The 27,927-nt window shown below is 33.5% G+C and overlaps 2 protein-coding genes across 3 annotated transcripts; one reads left to right on the forward strand and one right to left on the reverse strand.

Moving 5' to 3' along the window:
* Positions 1-9,355: 9,355 nt before the first annotated feature.
* On the reverse strand, positions 9,356-19,875 carry wds (WD repeat-containing protein wds). Of its 2 annotated transcripts, none has more exons than XM_088260574.1 (7): positions 19,529-19,875; positions 19,285-19,381; positions 18,472-18,617; positions 13,920-14,064; positions 12,452-12,554; positions 11,536-11,767; positions 9,356-10,232 (listed from the first exon to the last, which is right to left on the reverse strand). In XM_088260574.1, the coding sequence occupies exons 1-7, from the start codon at positions 19,661-19,663 to the stop codon at positions 10,044-10,046; spliced, it is 1,047 nt and encodes a 348-aa protein (XP_088116700.1). In that variant the 5' UTR covers positions 19,664-19,875; the 3' UTR covers positions 9,356-10,043. The 2 variants fall into 2 exon arrangements, with proteins under 2 accessions (XP_088116700.1, XP_088116699.1); XM_088260573.1 differs by having other exon boundaries at positions 19,523-19,875.
* Positions 19,876-20,702: 827 nt separating this feature from the next.
* Positions 20,703-27,532, forward strand: Pgk (phosphoglycerate kinase). The gene is made up of 11 exons (XM_088260665.1): positions 20,703-20,832; positions 20,922-21,125; positions 22,114-22,258; positions 22,761-22,842; positions 22,925-23,042; positions 23,744-23,882; positions 24,150-24,284; positions 24,917-25,038; positions 25,811-25,911; positions 26,604-26,702; positions 27,101-27,532. The coding sequence occupies exons 1-11, from the start codon at positions 20,771-20,773 to the stop codon at positions 27,139-27,141; spliced, it is 1,248 nt and encodes a 415-aa protein (XP_088116791.1). The 5' UTR covers positions 20,703-20,770; the 3' UTR covers positions 27,142-27,532.
* The last annotated feature ends 395 nt before the right edge of the window (positions 27,533-27,927 follow it).

Below are 27,927 nucleotides of genomic sequence, written 5' to 3' on the forward strand. Positions count from 1 at the left end.
CAAATATTTAAGAATATATAAATATTTTTTAAGATTCCACCATAAAGTTTAGTGTTTTGTGATATTTTTGCCAAATGAAGCGATGGACAAACCCATTTGTTTCTATACTTTTCATTATCATTTGAAATAATACAAGTTTAATATTTTAATGCAGCAACTTAATTTAAATTTGCGATCAAAGTAAACAAATCCTTTCAAGAACCAACCATTCACAAGATAAATAACAATAATTCCTATATAATATCGTTCCCAATCAAAAAAGTCACTGTGGTAGAATTTCTCAGCTGACAAAACAAATGACATATTTCATTTCACTTGCAGTATTTTACATTTCACTTAGTATTTGGATTCGTTCCCATAAGCAGAGAAAGCACACCACAGTGGTTCTCAGTTGATGACTTTTGCTAGAACAGGGATGATACAGTGTCTTTGCAAGGTGAAAGTTGCATTGCTAAGGATATTATATCAATTGTTTGCGACTATGTAGTGTCACAACTCAAAACTTTTCGTTCTCGAGAGCCCTATAGATTTTCATTTGAAGCACGAGATCTTTGTTATAAAACCATGTTGACAAAACTTCATTCAATTATTGTAAAATAGCATATTTTACACTATAATGTTGAGTTGACACTCTGTAGTCCCAAATGATATCAACTTTTCAAAGGTGTTAATAATCAATTCAATTACAGTAAACCTCCCTCTATAATGTTGAGATAGGTACCACCGCGTTATCGGAGGGAACCTAATAGGGGGTTGTTTTATGTTGTATTTTTACTTTTTAATTAGCAGAAATGACTAAAATAAGTTGTAATTAAATTATAATACAATTTTAAAACATTAACTCCCTATAACGTTCGCTCCAATAATGCGGTACTTATGTCAATGTTAATACTGTATATACATATATATATATTTTTTTTTTTCAGAACTCGAATTTTCATGATAAATCCTAGTATCAAACAAAATGTTTAGCCATACACATATCATTATATTGTAATTTTGAATTCAATAGCAAATATGAGATTTATCCAAAAAGGCATTAAAGTAACATCGCAAGGAGATGATGAAAAGAAATTCCGCTTCATAATAAATTTTTTCATTAATATAACAAAAATTAAAAGCAATAAGCTTTGATTTTGCATAAAAATGTAAATAATTTATGGCGAATGTATAATTTTTTTGTTTATAAAAATAGATGTAGCTATTGTATTCTTTTTTTTAATTGAGGAAAATAAAATATTAATGTTTGGCAAGATTTTTTTATGGTATGCGTGATATCCAAAACTTTGTAAAAAAAGGGACAATCCAGTTTACTAATGATGACTATAACCACCTATATATACTTTAGGATAATTTAAAAAAAAAATACAAATACATGCATTATAGATGAAATTACATCACATATTTTGAAAATTGTTTTATATATTATGATCGAAATGGAAGATATTTTATTTCTCAGTTTTAAAATGTATTTCAGAAATTTTCAGATACACTAACTTGAATACAGCATAATTTGATCCTTATAAAATAAGTTTGATATATTCCAAATGAGTAAAAATATACTTATTTATTTCCATTAGGATGCATATTTACTTTGATGATTTTAGTATATTAGATGTAAACTAAAAAACCTGTCTTACTCAAATATTTTATACAATTACTTTAATCTGACATATCAATCGCTTATCGTAACTCACAGATTGAGAAATTAAAGTTTTTAATATTTTTGTTCAAACAAAAAAAGGTTATTATTTATTGATTTCCCTTGGACGTGCGGCCAATATTTAGATTCGTAACAGACAAAAATATGTTTAAATCCTTCTAAAAACTACATTTTGTGGTTTATTTGCCACTTGTCTGTGATGTTTATATTAATAAATAATTAAAAACGCATGATTCTGAACACTTGATAATTATCTCAACTATGTAATGTTTTTATAACACACGTATTTGAATTTGGCATAACTTTTAGAAAAATACATATTTCACAACGTAACATTTTAGACAAATGCGTATTTTAAGCTACTCTTCACTGAAACACAGCCTCAGGCCATGTCCAAAAGTAAGAAAACTCAAAGATTTTTTCAGAATGCTCCCATAAGACGGGACCGTGTTTACGCGAGAATTAGTAAATTTTTACTGAATTTCCTGTCAAGGAAATATACTACGGGCCATGCGTTTTAATTCAATAAATATTAGGAAAAAATACCCACTGATATTATATTACAAGAAATAAGTAATAGTATAATTTATACTTACGAGAAGTTTAAACCAATAATCTCACGGGAATCTTGAGATGAGAATCCGGTACATACGCGTAAATGCCTTTGCGAATGCATTTGGCAGATCACCCCGTGTTATTTCAAGAATTTGCGGACCATGGATACAAGAGAATTGCCAACATTACACAAAAGTTGCTTCACACTAGCCGCTACGATTGTTTGTAAAATTTCAAAAGCAAGCAACGGTTTGATATATCAGTGCTCTGCACCCGTGGGTAGTGAGCTGGATACAGGGTTACCCCGGTCAATTTCAATGTATTTGACATTTTACAATTTTTCATTACATATTTAATACACAATGACAAATTATTTTTCATAATATTGTCTATTTATTAAAATGAAGTATGGAATAATCATTATAACTAAATAATTTTTCAATGGTCTATATATTTGACTTAAATATTTTAGCTTTTGGTGTGCCGCGGAATTCTAGGAAGAATTTTGATGTGTCGTAAGTGAGAAAAGGTTACGGAGCACTGTGATATATAACACAGACAGACTGATTTCTACCATTGAAGAAATAGTCGCAAAACTATAGACAATACCAAAAGAAAGAGACAAAACAGATTGTCCGCCATATGCATATGTCAAGATATTCACCCGTTTGTAGCTCACATGAGTATTCTCACTACTTCAAACTGGACCGAGTCATGCTCAAAAGATTGACTTTACCCCATTTCTTGATAGGAAATAACTAAATGATTTAAAAGTGGTTGAAATATAGCCAATAACAGCAGTTTGTTGGAGATATTGCGGGGCAAGCAAATTGTGCCCCCAGAAAGCAAAGGATCAGGTGTTTTAAATTTGTTACATCAAGTTTTAATTTGATTGATTTCTCAAAATATGAATAATTTACAATTTTTTTTTTAAAGCAACTTTATGAGATAATGATACAATTTTATATTTAATTGTAAAACATGAATTTTTATTATATCCATGTGTATTCTTTACAGTACTTAATATTTTAATATTTCAGATGAAATATTGGCACATTAACATTTTTAAAAGTATGTGACTAATTTTCCAGGAATAAATACATGTTTATTATAAATAGAAACATCTCACATCAATTATCTATTTAACCAAATTTTGTTTGGAAGAACCTTGTCATTCTAAAGGAACGAAATGTAAATACATATCTGTGATTTTAAGATAAGATAATTTTTTATCTAATATTATTTTATCAATGAAGTTAATTTGGATTATGGACTTTGAACATCTTTAATGCAATATCTTTTTCACATTTATCTTTAACACATTTCAGATGGGTATTTTTTACACCTGCGGACCGCTTGCGACAGGATATGATAGTTGTGTTTATTTAGAAGGAATTATTTAATCTTATGAAACCATTAAATAATTCCATATTTTCTGACATTGAAATCAGACCAGCGCAGAAGGTAAAAATACCCTTTCTGTCCTTAAACGTCAATCGAACAAATGGGTAAAAATACCTTTCCCATCCAAAGTGTGTTAAAATGAAAGAAAAAAGATATTCACAATTATTATTTAACTGTATAAAATAAGCAGTTTGAAGTTAGCTCTTATTGCAATATTACTGATGATAAAAAAACTAGTTAACGTAATTATTTTTAAGTGTAGAAAAAGATTAGCATTTTGGAGCAGTCGAGATCTTCTGATTCAAGCTGCCAGAGTAGGGCATTCTGCAGATTCAGTAGTAAAAATCTCATTCCGCACACAGCGTTTTGAGCAGATTGTCCACTGCAGTAGCTTGAAGCGGTCAACACAGACTGCTTCAAGCAGTCTGTCTATTTCCATACTAAGGGTAACTACGGATGGAGGAAAGATAAGGTGATAGTTCTGTTTTAAAATTATTCCAACAATATTTTTAGACTTAATATTCAAGAACATATTTTTATTTTATTTTTAAGATAAAAATTACCAATATTATGAAGAAGTTATACGAATAGAATATCCGGGAATTAAATTTTTAGTTTTTAAATAAATTCTTATTTGTATATGGATTACATTCGGGTATGGATTACTGCATTATTTATACATTCATAAAAAACCCGAGTCACAACATTTACATAAAAAAATATTTAAAAATATTTTTTTTACATATTTTTTAAACACTACATAAAAATTAGAAAAGAAATTTATTTGCACTTTTGTGTCAATGTGACACACTTTTGAAAATATAATTTAAGTATGAAGATAGTTTTTTCACAATTTATAAGTGGTCAAAATACCACAATAATTATTTATAGAATTCTAGGATTTTGAAAATAATACATCAAGGGACAATCTCACCTTTTTGCAACGAATTTTAAAGTTAATCGTGATCACCTATGTACAACTTAGTAAAGCTTGATTGAATACCGTTGAAAAAGAAAAACACTAATTAAAAATGAATAAAGACATGTATTTTCCATTGTTTAACAGTTATTTATTTGAACATACATAATATTTTATTTTATAGACTAAAGATTGTTATTTACTAGTGTAAATTAACTCAAAGACATTGCGCCATTGATGATTTAATACGACATGATAACATTAAAATGATATAGAATCTAAGTTATTGTCCATTTCTACACAAAAAACAAAACTTAAAACATACGAAAACTATTCAAAACATATTTGGGACCCATATCAGCTATTAATTGATTTATTTAAACAGCGGAACCTCTCATAACGAGCGTAATTCATTCCAGAATCTTACTCGTTAAATGATTTTTTTTTGGTTTTGACTGGTGCGGAAGTCCCAGCTCACAAGTGAATGTCATGAAACAGGAATTTGCCCTTTCTCTGTACCTACTCGTTATGCGAAATGTCGCTCGTTAACCTTTTAACTGCGTCAACTTTGTTCCTGAGAGACGCCCGTACGCGGCGGTATTTAACCGTTTTTAAAATGATTACTTTTATCATGTATTTAGTTAAGAAACGATTTATTTTCCTAAACAAAAACGTTCAATGGGATTCAATGTGCCTTTTTGGTACTCTATAATACACTCGTGTCACATTATTCTTGAAATATATCGTAATACAAACAAATAAGATCGTAACATAAATAAATCAAAGCACGCATCGTGTGTCACTCTTACCCACTGGCGATGCGTAGCGTCGAGAGTGAGACAGATATGGGGCATGATTATGGCGCGGACTAATTACCGACCGCAAGAAAAATCAGGGATCTGTTATTTTATTTATCCTTGCGATGTTACAAATTATTAGTCAGATATTTCAACAGATGTCATAAGGCCAAGGATTGACGTATTATTTTATCCAAAGTTCCACACCATGAAAAAATCCCTCCAAGTTGAACTGAGGTTCGAAACTTGGACCTAAGTGAAAACACAAACGGTTATGTCAGCCGCGTGTGGGGAATGTTTTGTAAAAACACAAACGGTTATGCGAGCCGCGTGGATAGAGTTAAGGTAGCAAATTTTTCACATTTTTTTTCTCGTTATGAGAGGTGCTCCACTGTATTTGTTACTTTTGCAATATTATTTATTTCAAAAGGCATTTTTATATCATATATGTACCTAAATACATATTGTCTTTTATTTTAAAACTGGTATGTTTTGTAAAAAAATGAGATACCGATTTATGTCAGATAAAACAGGGAAGGATTCAAGTTACTTATGTTTAGTCTCGTACATAACTAGATTTATCTATGGCTGATCCAGTAATTGGCTTATTCGTGAAATGGGTCCTGTTTAAATGCGTTAATAAAATTAAGTAAACATTTCAACTAGCTAGACCATCTGGAACCTTAAAATACAAGTTTCTAACACTATTTAACACAAATTCAATCGTTTGATTTACATAATCTGTCATTATGTTTCAACAAAAATTCAGGAATACAGGAAGGCCGCCGATTCTGTATTAAAGTAGGCTTAAATCTTATTCATATAGACGGAAAAAGAATTTGATTTAAAATGCTGTAAAACATTACAAGTATGGGCCGTAAAAGGGGAAATCAAGAAACATACTCTAAATCCATCAGCGTACATCTGAGATGATGGTATAAAATTCTCTACTGAATACTTATTACTGGAAAAATGCATATTAAAAATATACAAACTAATCTTTCTTGATGGAATTTATCACTATTTTGCATAATGCATCATAAAAACCACTCAATTACTTTTATTTTATATATTTTTTAAAATGTTACTAAATTTTACTTTTGCTACGCACGGTCTTGACTTTTTTAAAATTAAAATCACCGTACAATATAATAATGAAATTAATTTGCAGCGCAGCTTTTGAAAGAAATCAAATATTTAACTGACATTTTTTTTTCAAATACTACCATACAATATTCTAAAAAAAATAAACTTTGCCCACTAATTGTCTATATGTCGGTTTGAGAAACTCGATTAGAAAATAAGTGTTTTTTATTTAGTTCTCAAAATTTGAGCTTTATAAGCATAACTCCCGAAAATAAAATTGCAACAATATTCACTAACTTTAAAATTAAATTGACTTAAAACTCCAAAATCATACGATCCTCACTCAGACAAGAAAATTATAAAAAAAAAGTATACAATCAAATTTGGTTTACACATTGCATTATTCTATGAATGAAAATACTACCGAGTGGGGGCTGTGAGGATTCCAAGTACAGCAGTGTTTAAATATCCCCAACTGACAAATAAAATTTCCTACAGTAGCTAATAAAAACGATGGGTGCTCTTAACGATTTGTTCAATAAAAATCCTGAATTTTAATAATTGTACCGTTAAAACCAATGAACAAAACAAAAGGTACCATGAAATAACCAATCCATAGCGGATACGCTTCAGGTTTAAAAAAAAAACAGCCTTTAGTTACCCTTTAAGGTTGCTTTTTAAAGTGCATTAATTTAAAATATTTTCATAGAAAATTTTTTCTGAAAAATATCTGTACTTGGTAAATATATGTTCGGGTATTTTAGCATTGTGTATTTGCCTCATCTAATACTTAATTTTCAATTTGGAAAAAATACATATTAGATGAGGCAAGTACACAATCTCATCTGATAAATTATGGTTATTCACTCAACAAATCACGAGAACCATTCATAAATATGAGTACCCGCTGATCTTACGAGCCAATGAGGGGAATAGAAACTTAAGACATCACAAGATCAGATTAAATTTAAGTAAATTTTGGTAAAGAATTATTGAAATGAAATATCAACCGTATTTCTGTATGATAAACTGAGAGATGGTCAACAAATTCACAGGAAAAATCAACATCCTGCTTCAGGATTCGAACCAAGATTCTTATGTCTGGTCGAGTGTTCTATGGAGCAGAAACAAACTGACATTTGAGTTGTGAAACTAATGTATAATTATGCAGGCGTGAGGTACATGAATTTTGCCCATTTAAGTATCTCAAAAAGGTTGCCATCAGCAAAACTGCCATTATTGAAAATAATAATAATAAAAATAAAACCCTTATCCGCACCCCAATGGTGCATAGGGCACTGTGTCATATTAACGCAGTGTTATCTCAATCGTTTACACATGAAGGAAAGGCGATCAGCCCTCCGCTTCAGGTACCAGTCCATGGTAATATTGAATAATATTACAGTGAAAAAGTCACTTATATTTATTTTACCCCCCTTGGGAATCGAACCCAGGACCTCCAGAACGGTAGCCGAGCGTGCTGACCATTACACTACGGAGGCGGACAATATTATTATTAAAAATACTTCCGGCTAATAGCTGACCAGTCTATAAACACAATTAATTCTCCAAATGAACAAATTTTAAAACGGAAAATGATTTTGAGGCATTTAAACATTGTGTACTTGGATACCCATAGACATATCAATAACCTAATCAATGCTGGACCGCAATCTAGCGTATACAGTAGTTAAGTAAAAAAATAAGTGTGTTTCCTTGACTCTCGTTGCCATGCATCAGCATGATAAATTTTGTCATTAATAAACAATACGCATTGTAATTTACACATATCGCTCATTTGGTGCAACAATGACGTAATTACACTTTTTTTTTAAAACAAGTAAAATATGTCAAAATGTGCGGAAAGACTATTTACAATGGGAGAAACATGGACAGAATTGATTTTGTGGTGAATTGCTGCGAGATGGCGCGAGTCATTGTAGAATCGAGTAAAATGGCGCCATTTCTGTTGCTACAACGTCTCAATAATATTTTTAAAGGCGTAATCACGCCATTGTTGCATTAAATGAGCGATATGTTATTTCAAGCACAACTTTTAATTTTAGACATTTGATACTACTGAGATGTAGTTCTGCTATTGAGAAAAAGAGATCGTTGTAAAAGCGTGTATATTTGCATTCACAAAGTATAACTTTCACTCTTAGCGCGACCAAGGCTATGCCTTCTATATCATATCATAACTGCCTAGGCGGTTAAGGAAATGAGCTTATTTTAAGACTTAACAACCACGGATCACCCTGCTGCTCAATACACCGACGTACAATTTAAGACCAGGAAAAGACTCTTAATATCCCGGTAGAGAAATGTCTAATTTGTACACAACTTAACCATGCGTTCATACCTCTTCTAGCACCGATAGCACGACATCATTACACACAACGGTTCAACCTCCATTTATTAGATTTGACAAGATTAAAAAAAAATGATAAGAAAACAAGCATATAAAGTTTTGTATACGTTTTATTATGCATATCTAACATTATCATTAAGGTTATTTACTCCAGTAAGGTAGGGATGATCACATACGGCAAATTTTAAAAAAAAGGTACTTATTCATCGCTTTAGTTAAATTGTAAAAATAATTATTGATTAATTATTAAGCACCCTCGAAGTTCGACATAAATGTAAATTGTTGTCACCCTTATTTTGACCAACTGATTCTTCACAGAGGCAATTAAAGCAATCACCATATAGTAATCAGCAATAAACTCTTGACCTGTCCGGGAGTGTGGCCATACATGATCGTCATACAAAACTTTCCTCTAAGGAGTATGGGCGTACATGAACGTCCTAGCTTATAACTAAAGCCCGGTGACATTTATTTATAAAATGGCACTTTTACTGCCATCTGTGGTTGTATTCAAACAGTAAAACTACGCTTCAGACTATTTTTCTATTTTAACTATGACATTTTACTTAAAATAAAGTTTTCGTGACATCAGAGAAAACCCAAAAAATAATACTTTTATAATTTTGATAAAAAACATGTTTTCTGGTGAAAATATTTTTTTTATTTACGAAAATATGTTGCTTATAGCATTCATTGACTATGATAAAAAAAATTAAAAAGTAAAAAAAAAATAGAAAAAAACTCACTCCCCTGATAGTTTTGTCTGCAGAAACACACTCCCGGACAGGTTAATTGATGGCAAAAAATAATGATTTTAAATGATATAAGTGTAACCAAATTTTCGACATGACATTCCTTTGAAAATACCATGACTAGGCGAAACAATTGTCAGAGAAAATAGATTTTTATGTGTTTTAAAAAAAATAAAATACAACTTAGTAGACTCAAAAAAACAGTGTTTGATTTAACATTTGATAAATAAAATAAAATGGAGTTCTACAAATTTAACGCCAAATCTATAAACAATTTTTTTTGGCCATTTTACCCATGTGGAAACATTACTACGCACAAGTTTGTAAATGGAAAATAAGTGGTGATAAGGGATGGCGGTGGCTCACACCAACCGCCGTCATTATGGAGAGAATGGAGGTTCTACCGTGATGAGCAACGCCATGCTCGGCCGGCCGAATTATATAAAAATATTGAGATTAAAAAATAGTCTGTATTTACAGGTGAATGTGGCGCCCTCTACGTGTCGCTCTTCCACAGCTTGATGGTCTTGTCGTTCTCGAGCGCCGCGGACGCGATGATGTTCTCGGTGGGGTGGCAGGCCGTGCACAGCACCGTGTCCGTGTGCCCGGCCAGCTTCTGCACCACCTCCTTGGACTGCAGGTTCCAGATGTACACCAGGTTGTCTTCCGAGCCGGACACTATCCACTGGAAGGGAAAAAGAAAATATTTAATTATTAGAACAATTTATTTTCTCAGATATCATAGATAGTCATACAGGAGAAAGTGACCGAGTACATTTTTTTACAAAAATGTGATCATTGACTATTTGATATCTTACTAGCTTAATTTTGCCCTGAAAAAATCCCAAAGGATTTTGAACTTGGAAGTATAATATATAAACTAAAAAAACCAACTAACCATCACGCCGCTTCCCCGCAGGGGTAGGCTGAGAGAATAGAACGCCACACCACTCTGTCTTTGCAAACATTCTTCGCCTCTTCCACGTTCATGCATCTCCTCATACATACCCGCCGATTGTTACGACTCCTAACCTGACCACTTTCAAGTATAATATATTGACTTGTTAAAAATGACTAACTGCATTGATGTTTATTTTCTTGCCAAGCAAAAGTGACTTAAATGGCCCCCCTGAACATTTTACGTTTTGTTAGTTGGTCACTTTCTCCTGTACGACTATGATATATTTTTCTTTAGGCCATTTCTGTCCACTCTTGGACGAAGGCCTCCTCCGTATGTTTCCACACCGATCTGTCCCGAGCAGTCTGTATCCAGATTGCACCAGCATGCTGGTCCAGGTCATTCTTTCATCTCAACTGTGGTTACCCTCACTGCTCATCAGATATCTCACATTTCAGTTGTCTGTCAGACTGTTAGACTGTCTCACATTTCAGTTGTCTGTACTTCAACACTTTTGATTGTTATCTGCACTCAATGATGAATAAAACACTACATTGGATTGATACTGCGTCAACTTAATCATTAATCAAACTAAATATTATAATTTAACCTTCAGAAACCATCACTCATGGACTCCGAATATGGACCCAACTCATTTTGCTACATTGTGACTTGGTTCAAACCAATTTTACTGTAGTGTCATCTTATCTGTGGAGCAGAGGACAAATGGATTTTTGTCCATCGGAATGTATCCATCTATCTGAATTATTTTTTGGGGACAGGAAAAGGGTTAAAGGTTAAATGATAACGAAACACCAATCCACATTCTCTATAATTGTGACGAACTTTCTCGCAAACGAAGTCACATCCTTGGAGGACCACTACTGGACTCCGAGAAGGTGAAGCTCCTACCACCAAGTCAGGTCGTGAGTTACATGACATATGTAGGTTTTGAGAGTGAGCTGTGATACAGAGGGAGGTCACAAAAGACCTAATATGGTCGCAGTGACATAAGGGGTGCAAGATCCCTTGACCTCACAAAAGAAGGGTGAAAGGTCGCAGTTTTGGTGGTAAAGAGATGAAAGGGTACCTTCCCGCCGGTGACGCTGAAGTTGGCGAAGATGCAGTACTTCTCGTTCTTATGGCCCGTGTAGGTCTTGAGGCACTTGCCCCGGCTGTAGTCCCAGAGCTTGAGCGTGTTGTCGAGCGTGGCGGCCAGGATGTACTTGCCGTTGGGGCTGAACTTCACGAAGGAGACGGGCGGGTTGTCGTCGTCGATGAGCGTCTTCAGGCACTGCCCTGACGCCGTGTCCCAGATGCGACTGCAAGAAGAAGAAGAATAAGAGCATTTCGTCGTAACGTAACGTTGTAACATCGCTCGCGACGAGCATGTTACGTTACGGCATTGATGACGACCGCGATCAGTGCTCGTTTAGAACACAACTGCTCGCTTGTGGCCTTGTGTTCTTGAAATCTGTATTAAATTTGTATAGAATCAATAATCCAAAATCTGTATGAATCTTTGCATTCGTAGTTCAAATGTCGGACGATGAAGTTGTGAATCTTGGTTCTGTGATTTTAATAAATTACAGCTTACTCCAGATGAAGAAAAAAAAGATACCTCGCAGTTTGGGAAATTTCCCACGGATTGGCAACCCTGGTACTGACCTAAAATTCCATCCGACTTCGGATGGAGCATTCGGAATGGGCGGCGAGCAGCTCAACTCGTTGTACTGACTATACGATTGCTTGCATCGTAACGTTTTACGTTACGACGAAATGGCTCCGATCAGTCCCTAACATTAAACATAATTCATGTTCTCTGATACATCACATAATGTTTTTCTTTGTTCTAATTTTAGATCTAATTATCAATTATTATATATTCTATTTCTAATTACAAAACTTCTTTACATCATTAAAAGTTTCATATGAAAAAAAAATCATTGGAGGGCCAAGAATTATTAATATTGAATATTTTGAATGCGAAATATATCATTACTTACCATAATCCATCGTAACTTGAGGACACAATAAGGGAGCCGTCTCTGTTGAAGTGTACAGCAGAGACTGGATCAGAGTGGGCCGGTAACGTCTTCAGACATTTTCCTACAAAATATTCACAAATCATGTTTTAAGGTATAAAAATGTATTAAACTAAATGTATACTATAGCCGCAAGAAGCATATCTGGCAAGAGTCTGCGAGACAGAATAAGGAACACCAGGATAAGGGAAATATGCGAGATCCAAGATGTCGTTAGGTGAGGAAGGCAACGAAGGAGACAATGGTATGCACATGCGAGGATAATGGAACCATCCAGACTCCACATATTGCACTGTACGGCCGACCCCAAGGTAGACGACAACCGGGCATACCACCAAAGAGATGGATTGACAGCTGGGAATCGAGATCGCAGGAGGCTAATCCCTCTTAAAAACAGGCCACAAGGCCTACACCAAGCAGAAAAAGAATTTTACCAAAGAATTACACAAAATTGTTGTAACTTTTAACATGACGCTCTTACTTGGGAGCCTATAAACCTTATAAAGTTAGACATGGGGTTCAACATGTTAAATTAGGTATAAATCAACAAAAAATTATACACGCCGTGTTTTTATCATTTTAGCCTTCCCCTTCCGGTGATATGTATTTACATATTATTTTTTGACATCTCATCAAAAAGATGAAGAAGAATATGGAAGTCTGGGCATTTACGGGGTTGACGACCGTCATCGGCTGGTTTAAGTGGCCACTTTACACACGTGAATATATTTTTATTTTTATTTCCATATTCTTCTTCATCTTTGATGAGATGTCAAAAAATAATATGAAAATAACTCCTGTAATTGGAGATAATCCAGATTTTGTGAACAAGTAGTTGGACACACTCAAAATGTTGTAAATATGTATTTACTACAACTCTACTTTAAATAAGAATATCAATATAAAATATAATAGATACGGGCTCAGAATTTTTTAATTCCTCCGTAATATAATTATGTATTACACGAAAGTATTACGATATAAAGTTATTCATTTGCAGCGACGGAAATAAATAATTTGTGAAGAAATCGGGAATAAAATCATCAATACACAAACGTTTCTGTGTGTGCGCGTGTGGCGTGTTTTATAAGTATACGTGCATGTCGCATGTCGTAACGTGTTTACTCTGCCAGTCCAGTAGTGTGCAGATCGTCTTGTGCGACAGTCGTGTATCTACGCCAATTATAACGGCCACTTAAAATGTCTTTTTTTCTCATTTTCAGGTAATTATCTTAGCTAATATTACAAAATTGTTGCATTTCAACTTTAAATATAGTCAATAGAAGCAACATTTAGGAATATTCACATTTTTCCCGTTTTTAAACGATATTTCCATATGGTGTATAAAATACATATCACCGGTGCACGCGGAATTTTTATAGCACCGTAAGGGAAGGGTTAAGGACACATAGTAGTGAAGGGCACGTACCTGTTCTTACATCCCATATCCGAACGCTCTCATCGAAGCTCCCGGATACTATGAGATTACTTTGCGGGTTGAAGTTACAGCAGAATACATAATTACTGTGTCCTTTCAGTGTTTTCAGACATTTGCCTGAACTCAATTCCCAAACCTGTAAAAAAAATATATTTATAATTTTTAATTTTTTTTATTTAATACAGTTATAAGAGTTTTTTTTAAATATAATATAATTCATATTCTAGACATTTCTACTTTACAATCTTAAAATTAATGACGCTGTTCTCTCCGATAAAAAGAATAAGCTCTGGTACTTGGAGGTACTTACACTTATTATTTATTATTCATGTTTGTGGGTGATACAATTTATTTTAATTATTATTTTTTTAAGTGCGTTTTTATTTTTATTTTGCGTTTTTCTTCTTCGATTAACATGTATATATCGACGGCCCCTACGTAAAGTATTCTATCTGCAAATCTGTTACTTTACAGGAGAGAGCTTAGAAGATTTTTTCAACGTAATTTTATTTATTAATTAACTTTTAATAATTAATTCTAAACTAGTATTATACATTTAAAAACACGATAAAATAATGTATGAAATCGTTTTAAACTTTATTCTTTGTCAAAATTAAGTAGATAGCGTTTTAGGAGTTAAATTCATTTCGAAAATTAGATGTAGATAGCGTCTTATACGCCTGAAAACTAGGCGTAATTTATTTTATTTATATTTGTTTACATATGTAGATAACGGTCAGTTGAAAACACACACCAAATATCTCAAAATTGACAAAAATGTAGTTAGAGCACTTTACGTAGGGCACGTCCATATGTCATTCAATTTATTTTCTAGCATTTTAATATCTTCAATTTTATTTATTAATTTGTTAAACCATATAAAAACGTAATCACTGATAAATTCTACACAACATTGCATTTTACAAAATGCTATTTCTAACCATTTTTTACTATTTTAAAAATAAAATACTCTACAAAAGTCTCAACAGACATGAAGAAGTCTTTTGAGAACGAATATGTAAGTCCGGGCATTTATAAGGTACGCAACTTGTCATTGGTTGATTTGGATGACTACAATATGTAATATTGATCATTCTACTCATGTTCAACATTCACATGTCGCTCACTCCTTTCAACAATGTCATATATCAAAAACTGACAATTTTCCCAGATATGTACCAATACCCAGAAAATGTACTATATCCCAGCAAAAGTGGCATATTTTTAACTTAATATTTACCAGCTACAGGGCAGAAAGTGTTGTTTTTGCATTTTGAAGAAAAGGTATTGTTTAAGTATTTTTTTGAAATATATTAAATATTTTTCAAATGGAGAAAAAACATTCAGGTTTTACATAAAAAGATATGTTGCACAGTAAAAAGTTCAATATGTGGCTTGATATTTATTTTTAATACATTGTATTATATTTTTAAACTTTAAAAACAATCTCCTGAAAAATCAAGTTTTTTATATATGACGTTGAAAGGAGTGAGCGACGTATTATTTTTTTGTAAAATTCGTTATATCCCTCGTGACGACTGTTAAAATTAATGCGAAGTAATAAAGTTGAAACATTTATGTTTAGAAATTGTTTCCAAATTTATTAAAGTACTAGAAGACACCAGAAAATATTTTTTCATTATGGATACACATTGGTAAAAAAAACAGTATATTTGTGATAGAAATTTACAAAAAACACTTATTAGGTTTGTAAATATAAAATATTATAAATAGAAATAGTCTTTACACATCCATATAAATTATTGACAAACTAATCATTGAAAACCTTGGGACAAAAACTACATAAGAAATAAAAATATTTTTTTAAGGAGACAGTAAAAACTAAATCTTAATTTGCATATTACACAGCACAGCGTATTTTCAAACAGCGTATTTTATTATATAAATACATTCTTTCCACAGTTAAATATTTAGAAAAGAAATAACTAAATATTGGCTAGGAATCTAAAAATGAAGCTCTTGATGAGTGAATTTTTTGGGATCTAAAATGTACATACTTAGTGAGTGAGATCTATGAAAAAAAATTGAACTTATTTTGAAATTCAAATCATTAAGCCCAAAGAAGTTCATAAATGGAATATAAATCACATATTTGCATCAAATACGATTATTATCCATAGTCTACAACGGGTAAACCTAATTTCTTTTGTCGGCAACACGGAAGAACATAAATTTTCCTATAACTGTAATGCACTGTTCTGCAATCAACTTATTTTTGTACCTTTAGAAGATGATGAAATCAAATGTAAAATTTAGTTGGATAACATGTTTATATATACACTTTGCATAATAATAACTTTTTGTTCTGGCTCAAGTAAGAGAGAGAGAGAACCCTTATTCGCACCCCAATGGTGCATAGGGCACTGCATAATATAAACGCAGTGTTATATTAATCATTAACACATGAAGGAAAGGTGATAAGCCCTCCGCTTCAGGTACTAATCCAGGGTTATATTGAATAAATATTAGAGTGAAAAAAATCACTTATTTATTTATTTGACCCTGGGAATCGAACCCGCGACCTCCAGAATGGTAGCCGAGCGTGCTGACCATTACACTACGGAGGCGGACAGTAAGAGGTAAGTGCAATACTTAATCGCCCAAATTTTGTTTACACAAACATAGGATTATAAGTAGGTACTATATTTGAATGATTAAAAAAAAAAACAAAAAAATAATGAGTGAAGATAACGGACAAAATAAAATAAGTCTGGCAAGTAATAAATACATCAAAATAAAAAATATTTGTAAAACATAATTTAATTAATAATTGATATTGGAGAGATGATATATCAGCTCCAGAGAGCTGATATATCATCTCGCGATTATGAGCATCAGAATGCTTATAATCGCAATACTGAGCTCCAACGCTACTACGAAGGTCTTCATGGTGAGGTTGGAGCTCTTCATCAGCCTCCCCGGGAAGCCTGCCACTCTATGGCTAATTAGCCCATCCCAGTGCGGTATGTGTGCTGAAGCAAACATACCACTGCGGTACAGTGTGGGCCTTCACAGGGGCCCTTTTATCCATTATTGTAGCATCTCTTGCGTTTCGCTGTGTAAAAGTACACCACAACTCACTGCCATACTGCTGCGTACACAGAACTTGAAATATTCTATTTTTTACCTGCGTAGAGCAGTGGGCGCAGAAAGAAGTTGGCTTGGTTTACAGAAAGTACAGTAGAACTCCAATTATCCGAAACAATTAGGACCGGACCCCATTGGATGATTGAATTTTTTCGGAAAAAAGTGTCTATTTTTACACATTCTTTGCGGGAAACACTTAAAAGTGTTATACTGTTACTGCCAACCAACAAAAAAATAAAGCCACTTGAGATCTACTCAAGCTCCTTTGCATAACTGTCAAAATATTTTAAATTTTGTTTAGTAGATAGTGTTTCAGTATTAATCAGTCTTGATAAAGAAGCGGTTAGCTTCGAAACCGGTAGACATTATAATTAAGTTATTAGTAAAATAGTGATTTTAAATCAAAGTTACATTTTAATGTTAAAATGGAAAATCACTAAGTTAGTGCTTCAAATATAAATTATATAGTTAAAAGTGTCTTACAAACTGGTAGAGAGTGTAAGACGCTTATAAGCGTTCTATTTGCTTACTCTTGGTAGAGCGCAAGATGCCAAAAAACATTGAACAGATTGGAATTGGGTTTATGGTTACTTATGATTGACCCATACTCCGCCTCCGTAGTGTAATGGTCAGCACGCTCGGCTACCGTTCTGGAGGTCCCGGGTTCGATTCCCAAGGAGGGTAAAAAAAATATTAGTGATTTTTTCACTGTAATATTTATTCAATATTACCATGGACTGGTACCTGAAGCGGAGGGCTGATCACCTTTCCTTCATAAGTAAAACGATCATGATAACACTGCGTTTATAAGACACAGTGCCCTATGCACCATTGGGGTGCGGATAAGTGTTTTATTATTATTTATTATTATTATGATCGACCCATACTAGTTAGAGTCAGGTTTTATAACTCGATAATTTTTCAATGGTCTATTTTAACTTTTGGTGTGCCACGGAATTCTCGGAAGAATTATGGTGTGCTGTAGGTGATAAAAGGTTGCGGAGCAGTGCTGTAAATGAACAGCATATCTCGATTTAAGTAAGCTATTTTATTTATTGTTTCGGCATTAACTTTGTGGTAAGACATGTTACAATGATTAAAGAAAACACTTGTTTTATTAAAGACTACATGTTTCAGAAGTTAAACTTCCATCATTCAGGTCTGTATAATATTATATATTATATTTTAGTTACTATACAGATCTGAATAATGAAAGTTTAACTTCTGAAACATGTAGTCTTTAATAAAACTCAAGTGGTATAAAACAAGTGTTTTCTTTAATCATTAAGTAAGCTGTTTGACAGAATCATCATTTTGCGAGTTGCTGTACGTTTCCGTCCTATTTTTTTTCTAAAATTCTGAAAGCGATTCGGATTGTCGTAGTTGGGATGATTGGAGTTTTACTGTAAGTGATAAATGGGTAAGTGGTCCGAACCTTTAATGTCTTGTCATCACTAGCGCTGACAATAAGTCTACTATCGGAAGACCACGCTACATCACTTATGCCCATCTTGTGTCCGGCTATTGTTTTCTCAAACTTTCCATCGTACGCTCCCCAGACTTTTATGAGTTTATCCGCAGCTGAAAACAAGACAAAAGTCACTAAAGAGTCGGTATTAAGTCACTAAAAGTGTCTGTATTAAAAGTCACTAAAAGTGTCGACATTAAGTCACTAAAAGTGTCGATATTAAGTGACTAAAAGTGTCTGTGTTAAAAGTTACTAAAAGTGTCTATATTAAAAGTCACTAAAAGTGTCTGTATTAAAAGTCACTAAAAGTATCAGTATTATGTACTAAATGAGCTACATCAAGAAAAATTTGTTTATCACGCAGATTTTGAAAATTCACAATAAAATATATATTTAGGGTTTATTTTGTTTTCTTGTAGTTTGGCAATGGGAGTAGGCAGTTTTGTGCTTTAATTGAAGGTCATAAGCTCCAAATATTCAGTACAGAGGATTGTTTATTTGTATTTACAAGATCTAGTGAGATCCTTTATAATATATAATAATTACAAAATATGCATATAGCATGGACTGACAGATGGATATTTATAGATTTTAAATAAATAATGTATTAAAAAAGGGGATTAAAAAAAACACTTAAAAAAAATGATAGAAAATTCATGGATAAATATAATTCAAATTTGATATGGGCACTTTCAACATTAGATCTGAACTTGATGTAAGCCATGGATGTTTTTTTGTGTGAATGTGAATGATTTTAAAAATAAATATAAAAGTACTCACATGAACTAGCTAGCCATTCTCCGTTTGGGCTGAATTTAACGGATGAAACCGCTTTCGTATGTCCCGCCAAAGTGAATTTTAATGTGTAGTTCGATTTCTGAAATAAAACAACGGTAAAATTGGCGAGTGAAGTCATAGGGTAGCAAAAAACAAGGAATATGACGATATATTATGTAAATACGTATCCCATGCCTATGCAATCCCGCGCAATATTAAATGAAGGGGAAATGAGAATTACGTTTACCGGTCCCGTGGCTTTGTTGGCGGACGGGGGGCCTTGGGTCTGCGACAGGGAATTGGGGCCGGAGGGGTTGGCGGCGGGCCCGCCATGGCTCTGGTGGGGACCCGGGTGGCCGGGCGCGGGTCCCAAAGGCACCATGTTAAACGCCACGATAATGCACTGTTCTGCGTTTAACCATCTATGATGCGGCGGTCGGTGAGTAAAGCGTCCACTGTATTTTAGAAACTGCGAATTCTCCGAGAAACAAGTCAAAAATAGCGCACTTTAAACACAATTACGAAAAAACGGATTAAAAAAGCACTCCGTAGCGTCTCACATGTTACAACTTCGCTTATCAGATATGCCAACTTAAAAATCAAAAGCATGCTTAATACGAATCCGTAATAAACGCACCTGTGTATCTCAAAATGCAGTATAAATATTTATTGCTGTAGGTACCTACCTACATTGAAAACCGGGTATTATAGGAAATGCTGGAATGTGACATTCAAAAATATTTTTATGAATATCTGTCAAATATCAATGTGTATAGAATTTTTCATTTTTTGATTAAATTGGCGTACTTATATGTGTTCGAGTACTAATCATTTTTTTAAATTCATGTCGATTCTTGGAAGTATCTAGGTATTTTTAGTATTGTTTTTTCTATTTTGCTAATATGGTTACAAATCATCAAAAAGACGTATTTGAAAGGCTGTTGTTGAGAAATACATTGCCAGAAATGCATTACCACTATTAAAGTTTATGTTGAATATTTTTAGGAAATCAAGAATCACAAAACTAGTATAGGAAATATTTACATGCGAATATAACATTTTGATTGGGAGTCGAAATAATCGGCGGGTATGTATGAAAAGATGCATAAATGTGGAATAAGTAAAGCATGTTTGCAAGACAGGGTGGTATCGCGTTCTATTCTCTCTGCTTACTCCTGCGGAGAAGCTGCGTTATTTAGTTTGAGTTCGTCCAAATACTTGTTAGCAAATCTAGGTTTTCTCTACTCTGGAGTTTTTTTTTTTGACCACAAAATTGACTAGGAAAAATATATAAATCGGGGTATTTACAGGGCTTATGACCTATTGTATCATATTTATTTGGGAGGCACTGTCTGAATTTTTTTGTATGGTAACACTTAAAAATATTATGACCTCTCTGACATTTGAAGGTTATTGATGTCACTTTAAAAAAGTCCCTCTTCCTCTTTGGACAATTTTTTTCCGTTCGTTTAATATCTTAAAATACAAGATGACTCTAAACAAACTCAGCATCGACAGTTTGGACCTCGCCGACAAGCGAGTCCTGATGCGGTAAAATAATAATTGATCCTTCCCGAAAGCCATGCCGGTATTTTTTATGCAATTTTGTACTTTTATATAATTGGTTTTGGTTGTTACAGAGTTGATTTCAACGTCCCATTGAAGGAGGGGGTTATTACGAATAATCAAAGGATCGTGGCAGCTTTGGAGTCCATTAAATATGCAGTTGAAAAGGGTGCTCGCTCCGTTGTGCTCATGTCCCACTTGGGCAGACCCGATGGACAGAAGAACTTGAAGTACACCCTGAAACCGGTGGCCGAAGAACTCAAGAAACTCCTGAACAGGTTAATTAAAAACATTTGCGTTATAATTCAACATGTGTGGCATTTTTTATCTCATAAGTTTCATACTTACAGTCTTTATTATTCTAATTTTTTATTGCATCATTGCTAAATTGTGTTAATTAATGTTTTTGGCCATTATAAGCTTTAAGAGTTTAACTCCGTCCTCGCTAATTCAATATAATAATAATTCCCTTTTTAAAATAATCTTATTATGAACAGTATGATTGTTTGCATTAAGAAAAGAAAAAGAAAACAGTATTTCTACTTCAGAAATTGAATTTGAACTTCATTCAATTCAATCCTTCAAAACAAAAATTAATAATAACAATATACTTTGACAAATTCACTCTGTAGAATGGTAAAAAATGGATCTAACATCATCCCCCCTACCATTTCTACAGATAATTTGATCGAAGTGTACAAAAAAATTATACACTTGCACTGTCAACTTTATTATAATGTTTGAAATTTGTTAGTAAGCAAATTTTTTATAAACTTTACTCTATTTTGGGGTATTTGACTGTATTTTTATGACTTTTGGCATATATTAGAAATGCTATCCGATTTTAGATCAGTGAATTTTATTCTCAAATATTTTATTTATTTATTTATGGTTCCCAAACAATGAAAAATACACAACGTGAAATGAAACACAGTGCAATACAAATCCTTAATTTTTTTAAAATCAATTAGATGAGAACATACCAATCTTACAGAAACAAGTAAAAGCACAGGTTAAATACAAATATAAAGAAATAATAGAAAATTAATAATAAAAAAAGTCAAATCGAAAACACAAATGTGGATGGCAGCTAAGCGGAGATATCTGACTCTTTCTAACACAATTACATATATACTGATTTTTCCTGCATCCGGTTGGCAACACTGATCAACTTGAAATAAAATTTGGACTGTGTGCGCCACAGCACCCTCTACAGCTCAATACAATACGTGGTTGCCATAGTTTTGAAAAAAACTCTCATTTTAGAGATGTGCAGTTCCTACCTGACTGTGTTGGAGCCGAGGTAGAGGCAGCTTGTGCTAGCCCAGCTCCAGGGTCTGTGATTCTATTGGAGAATGTCCGCTTCTATCTGGAGGAGGAAGGCAAAGGAGTTGACGCAGCAGGAGCTAAGGTTTAATTGATGTTACTTTATTTTGTCCCATTTAAAAAAAAAATATCATAATCATTGTTAGTTTGAAGATATCAAATTTATTGTTGTCCTTCTAGATTGCAACAATTATATTCTTCCGTATTGAAGTAATTGACTCGTTTGGCATTAAAAGGGTCAAATTAAATATAAATGATTTTTTCAGTCAAATATTTATTTAATAGATACTACCCATGACTGGTATCTAAATCGAACAACTGATCACATTTCTTTTGTGTAATTAATGATCAAGCCAGCACTGTGTCCATTTAACTGCCTTATTTGGTGCAGATATAATTAAGAAGAAAATTGCAGTGATATTAATAATAATTGGCTCATATTTTGGTTGAATATAAATGTTTGGCGTTGTTTTTTTTATTAATAAATTTGAGTATATAGATTCCACTTATTATTTTATTATCAATATATTCATATATTTGTATTTTTATATATCAGTATTTTTATTTAATAATCCCTTTTTTTTAAGGTCAAGGCCGACCCTGAGAAGGTGAAAGCATTCCGCGCAAGCCTCCGTAAATTGGGAGACATCTACGTCAATGATGCTTTCGGTAAAATATTTTTTCATTATCAGCCCAATCCGGTAGTCTACTTTTTTTTAAATGTACAAAAGCTAAAACCTTTTTTTTACAGGTACTGCTCACAGGGCCCACAGCTCAATGATGGGTGATGGTTTTGACAAGAGAGCCAGCGGTTTCCTACTTAAGAAAGAATTGCAGTACTTTGCCAAGGCTCTGCATGAACCAGAGAGGTAAGTTTATAAATGGATTTAAAAAAAAGTACCTGCTTGCCTGTCAAAGTAGGTACTAGAATTTATTTTTCATCATGTAAAACAGATTCAAATTTATCTGCAGATCTTCATTATTTACACTCAATATATGCTAGATGAAATTCTTTTAGCGTTGAGTATAATTTTGACTAAAATATAATTTAAAAATAAAATTTTGTAACCATATGATAATATATCCTTCAGCGTTTTGGGCACCATTGCAAAAGACTTATTCAGGGTAAAAGAATGTCTTGAAAAAAGTAAATCTTCACTTTTTACTACACATTTCTATATCCCTAAGAAGGCCGCTGTGTGGGTGGCTAAAACATTGGTATGAGGACATATCGTGGGTATACTTGCAAAAACGTTAACTCTAAAATCCCTGTTTGAATAATCCCTATTATTTAAAGCTTTTAGCCTGAACCCGCTATTAAACTTATTAAAAGTTGAATTTACTTTTAAAACTACATAAATATGACATTTCAAACTACTTAGTGTATTTTGCCAGTTTACAGAATGTTGAAAACTTTAAAATTTGCATCATTAAGTCAAAATTGCATATTTTATATCGAGTTTTTTGTCAGTATACCCATGATATTAAGAAAGAGTTAAATGCCAATATTTAACTGTGACTATGAGTATTTGTTTATATGAAGTAAGATAATGCTTTTTGTGTTTTCCAGACCATTCCTAGCTATCTTGGGAGGAGCCAAGGTTGCGGATAAGATCCAGTTGATTGAAAATCTGCTGGACAAAGTTAATGAGATGATTATCGGAGGCGGAATGGCTTATACATTCCTGAAAGAATGCTCCGGAATGCAGGTAATAATGACACTTCTATTGCAACCACTAATATGTATGAGGATACAAGCAGTGGAGTAGCGTCGCTCTAGATTTTGTTTGCTCCGAGTACCGAGATATTGGTAACATGGACAGGTGTTGTTGCCGATCTTGTTCATTGATCATAGGTACTCAGTGTTAACAAAAGCATAAGCCATACCGCTATGCCACTTGATGCTTGTCGCTAATATTGTGACTGCAGTCTTACATTAACAGTCTCAGTTTACAATTTTACATTTTCATAAACAGATTGGAAGCTCGTTGTATGACCCCGAAGGAGCAAAGATTGTGAAGCAGCTGATGGAGAAAGCTAAAGCCAATAATGTACAAATCCACCTTCCTGTAGACTTCGTCACTGCTGATAAATTTGCTGAAGATGCGCAGGTAATTTTTTATTTATTGCTGTTGTCTGCTTCTATAGGCAGTATTATTTAAATTAAATTTTATTTCAATTTATTTACTTTCAATTAACATATACATTACAAACTAATTTTTTTTAAGCGTATACATTAAAATCGAAAATATGCAAGAACTATTGCTAAAGGTGTAGAAGAATCCCGCTTCGGAAAACTCCTTCAGACATATGGAACAGATCAACATCCAATAAGATATTGTTCAACATAGCGGTAGCTCTTCCTACAGGCATAACCACCGGCAGGTTGGTCCTGTGTATAGGAATGTGAAACAATGTATGCCGAAGCTGTCTTAGGACACTATCGGGAACATACAGACCAATGTTCCGGATAATTTCAGGATTATTGATCATACTGCGTAACAATCTATAAAAATGCGTAGTCAAATACACATTCCTTCTAGTCTCTAAACTATTGTAGCCAAGCATACCCTGGAGAAACTTGGTCGGTAAGAGCCGAGGATAATAGCTTACTATAATAATACTGATAATTCTTACTGTGACCGAGAATGTCTAATAAATCATTGCAGCTTATTCTTGCAAATGGTAGTTAATTATGAAGTGTGGGTTCCGGGAAGCCGTGCATAAGAATGTTTTTTTTCAGTCTGGTGTATCAGATGTGGCATCTGGTATTCCCGACGGATGGTTGGGACTGGATGTAGGACCCAAGACCAACGCTTTGTTTGCTGAACCAATCGCAAGAGCCAAGGTCATCGTTTGGAACGGGTAAAACATACATAAATAATTTTAGATATTTTATATGGCGCCGTTTTCATAAAATACTATGTTTGTGCACTACATACACGGAATTTTACTGTCCGGCAGTCCGGTTAGCATGATGATAATGGATGATTGGCTTGTGCTTTTGTCCATCTTTCTTCGGATCGGTGCGCTTGATCGGTGCACGTCTGCCGGACAGTAAAATTCCGTGCAGTGTACAAGCGCCCTAAGGGTGTTATGTTTTTACTAATTCTCATAAAAAGAAGTAGACAAGACCATATATTAATTTTTACTAGCATAGCATGTTATATATCGCTCACTCCTTTCAACAACGTCATATATCAACGTCAATTTTCAGTTGTGCATATTTTAGGGATGCCCAGAAAATGTACTATATCCCAGCAAAAGCGGCATATTTTTAACTTAATATTTACCTGCTACAGGGCAGAAAGTGTTGTTTTTGCATTTTGAAGAAAAGGTATTGTTTAATATATATTTTTTAAATATACTAAATGTTTTCAAATGGAGAAAAAACCTTCAGGTTTTACCTAAAAAGATGTTTTCCACAGTAAAAAGTTCAATAAGTGGCTTGATATTTATTTTTAATACGTTGTGTTATATTTTTGTACTTTTAAAACGTTCTCCTGAAAAATCAAGTATTTTGATTTATGACATTCCTGAAAGGAGTGAGCGATATGCTTGTGTGTTTTATTTGAATGGCATTTCTCAGTTTTTTTTAATGTATGCTTGATTAATAATGCCGATGGAAACTTTTCAGTCCTGCCGGAGTATTTGAGTTTGAGAAGTTTGCCGGTGGAACCCGATCCCTCATGGACGGAGTGGTAGCAGCTACCGTCAGAGGAGCCATCACCATTATCGGTAAGAGAAAACCGTCGATAACCGAGGATATCAAAATAATATGCATCCAATGAGAACAGTTATATTGCACTGTTAAGTTGTAAACCCCATTATGTGGCTACTTCTTTTTAAGCCTTCTGTCATCCACTGCTGGATATAGGCCTCTTCCGTATCCTTCCATTTTTTTCAGTTTTTTGCTGTTTGCAGCCAGTTTCTATCCCCCACAGCGCTATGTCGTTGGTCCATCTTTTTTGAGGTCTTCTGATGCCTCTTTTATTCTCCTGTGTCCATTTTAAGGGTCATATCTTGCAACCCGCCCATTGCCACTTGAGTCTTGTCACGCAATCCATGATATCCGCTGTTTTGGTTCTGTTCATAATTTCTTAATTTTTTTACTTTATCTCTCAGGCTTTAATCAAGCATGGATCTTTCCATGGATTGCTGCGTGCATTTGAGCTTCTCCGAGTTTCTTTTTGTCATAACCATGGTCTCTAGTGCATGTATTCACTGGTAGTATGCAGGATTCGTGTTTTTCTTTTTAGACAGTTCGGAATCTCTTTACTCTATAGAATGTGTTTTTACTTGGCTACAAGGCTTTCATTGACTTATTATTACATAGTTTTCTTACCTCCCTCTACATCTTCTTTCCTTATTCTTTCCATTCATTGTCCAAGTTTTGATGGATTTATAGAAATATTTTTGTATGTTTGTAGGGGGAGGAGATACAGCCACATGCTGTGCTAAGTGGAACACTGAATCCAAGGTATCTCATGTGTCCACTGGAGGCGGAGCTTCTTTGGAGTTGTTAGAAGGTATGTAGCATGATTTTTGATGTATGTTGATGTTATGTACTCTTAATTTATACTGCCCTACTAAGTCAAATTGCATTAAAACATAACTTAAAACCTGTTCTGGAGGTTTTTATATGGCAACAAAATGTACAGCCAGTTTAGTCATGACATAAGTCATGTCAATAGCTAAGTCTGAGGTGCTATTTCGTAGAATAGTCCAATCCTTCAGACATTTCATTACAAATACTTAAAAATGTAGTGTACAATTTTTCATGGCGATTAAGTTTTTTTTTTAAAACTAGTAATCACAAGTTGATATATAGCATTGGCATTTCACATTTTTGCCAACCAATATATTTTTTTCTCTATTTCGAACATGTTACCTTTGCGCCTCGTTAAATTCTGACATTATTTTTCAGGAAAAGTGTTGCCAGGTGTCGCTGCTCTCACGGATGCTTAAGAAATAAAAATCAAGAATCTTATTGGTGTAGAAAACAGCGACATTTTATGCTAATTTTAACAGTGAATCTAAAAGCCAACATATCAAGTCATATCTTAGGAAAGAAGAAAAAATATTATGTACTTGATATTAGACATTGGCTACTAGATTTAAATGTTGATCTGTTATTAGCTGCATTATTGTGAATGTGAACCAAGTTATTAATGTACCACTATAAAATATAAGCATAGATTATTGTCAAATTCAATTCATAGACAATAATTTAGACAGACACTCCCTATTGATTTTTAAAATAATATTACCTTGATTTTATAATTTATTTTATTGTTAATTATTATTTTATACACCCTGTACTACACAAATGTTTGGAAATACAACAATATGGATGTTATGTTATGGATGTTTTATTTTAATCAATCCAAGACAGACGCCTTGGCGTAGTTGAGTAGACGCTCGACTGCGAAACTGGCATCGCTGGATCAATTCCCGCCAATTCCAAAATAAATTCAAGAAAGATTTATTTTTCCGCCCCTCTTTACTTTCTACGGCGACCAGGGCGCCGCGGCACACACTTTGAGAACCCCTGGGTTAACCTAATGATCTGATCTATTTAATCTATTTCTAATCCTCAATAGTGTGATATCCATAATTATAAAAGTAGGAATATGAATAAAATAAGATTACCATATGATAAAAAATTATATTTGCAAAATTGTTCAATTTACAGGTTAAAAATGTATAATGAGATGCCAGAAAATATGAACAATGAAAGGTAAAATACATATT

This window comes from Brachycentrus maculatus, unplaced genomic scaffold (assembly GCF_059751285.1).
Source record: "Brachycentrus maculatus isolate JH-2025_06_01 unplaced genomic scaffold, ASM5975128v1 h1tg000139l, whole genome shotgun sequence".
Classification (NCBI taxonomy): Eukaryota; Metazoa; Arthropoda; class Insecta; order Trichoptera; family Brachycentridae; genus Brachycentrus; species Brachycentrus maculatus.

What these genes read in the sequence shown, in the direction of transcription:
- Pgk (XM_088260665.1), top strand. Translation starts at nt 20,771, where the DNA reads ATGACTCTAAACAAACTCAGCATCGACAGTTTGGACCTCGCCGACAAG. An exon ending in GACAAGCGAGTCCTGATGCG is followed by an intron (nt 20,833 to 20,921) that starts GTAAAATAATAA and finishes TGGTTGTTACAG; the next exon opens with AGTTGATTTCAACGTCCCAT. An exon ending in GCTCTGCATGAACCAGAGAG is followed by an intron (nt 23,043 to 23,743) that starts GTAAGTTTATAA and finishes TGTGTTTTCCAG; the next exon opens with ACCATTCCTAGCTATCTTGG.
- wds (XM_088260573.1), bottom strand. Translation starts at nt 19,663, where the DNA reads ATGGTGCCTTTGGGACCCGCGCCCGGCCACCCGGGTCCCCACCAGAGC. An exon ending in TCAAGTTACGATGGATTATG is followed by an intron (nt 11,768 to 12,451) that starts GTAAGTAATGAT and finishes TTCTTCTTGCAG; the next exon opens with TCGCATCTGGGACACGGCGT. An exon ending in TCAGCGTCACCGGCGGGAAG is followed by an intron (nt 10,233 to 11,535) that starts GTACCCTTTCAT and finishes TTTCCCTTCCAG; the next exon opens with TGGATAGTGTCCGGCTCGGA.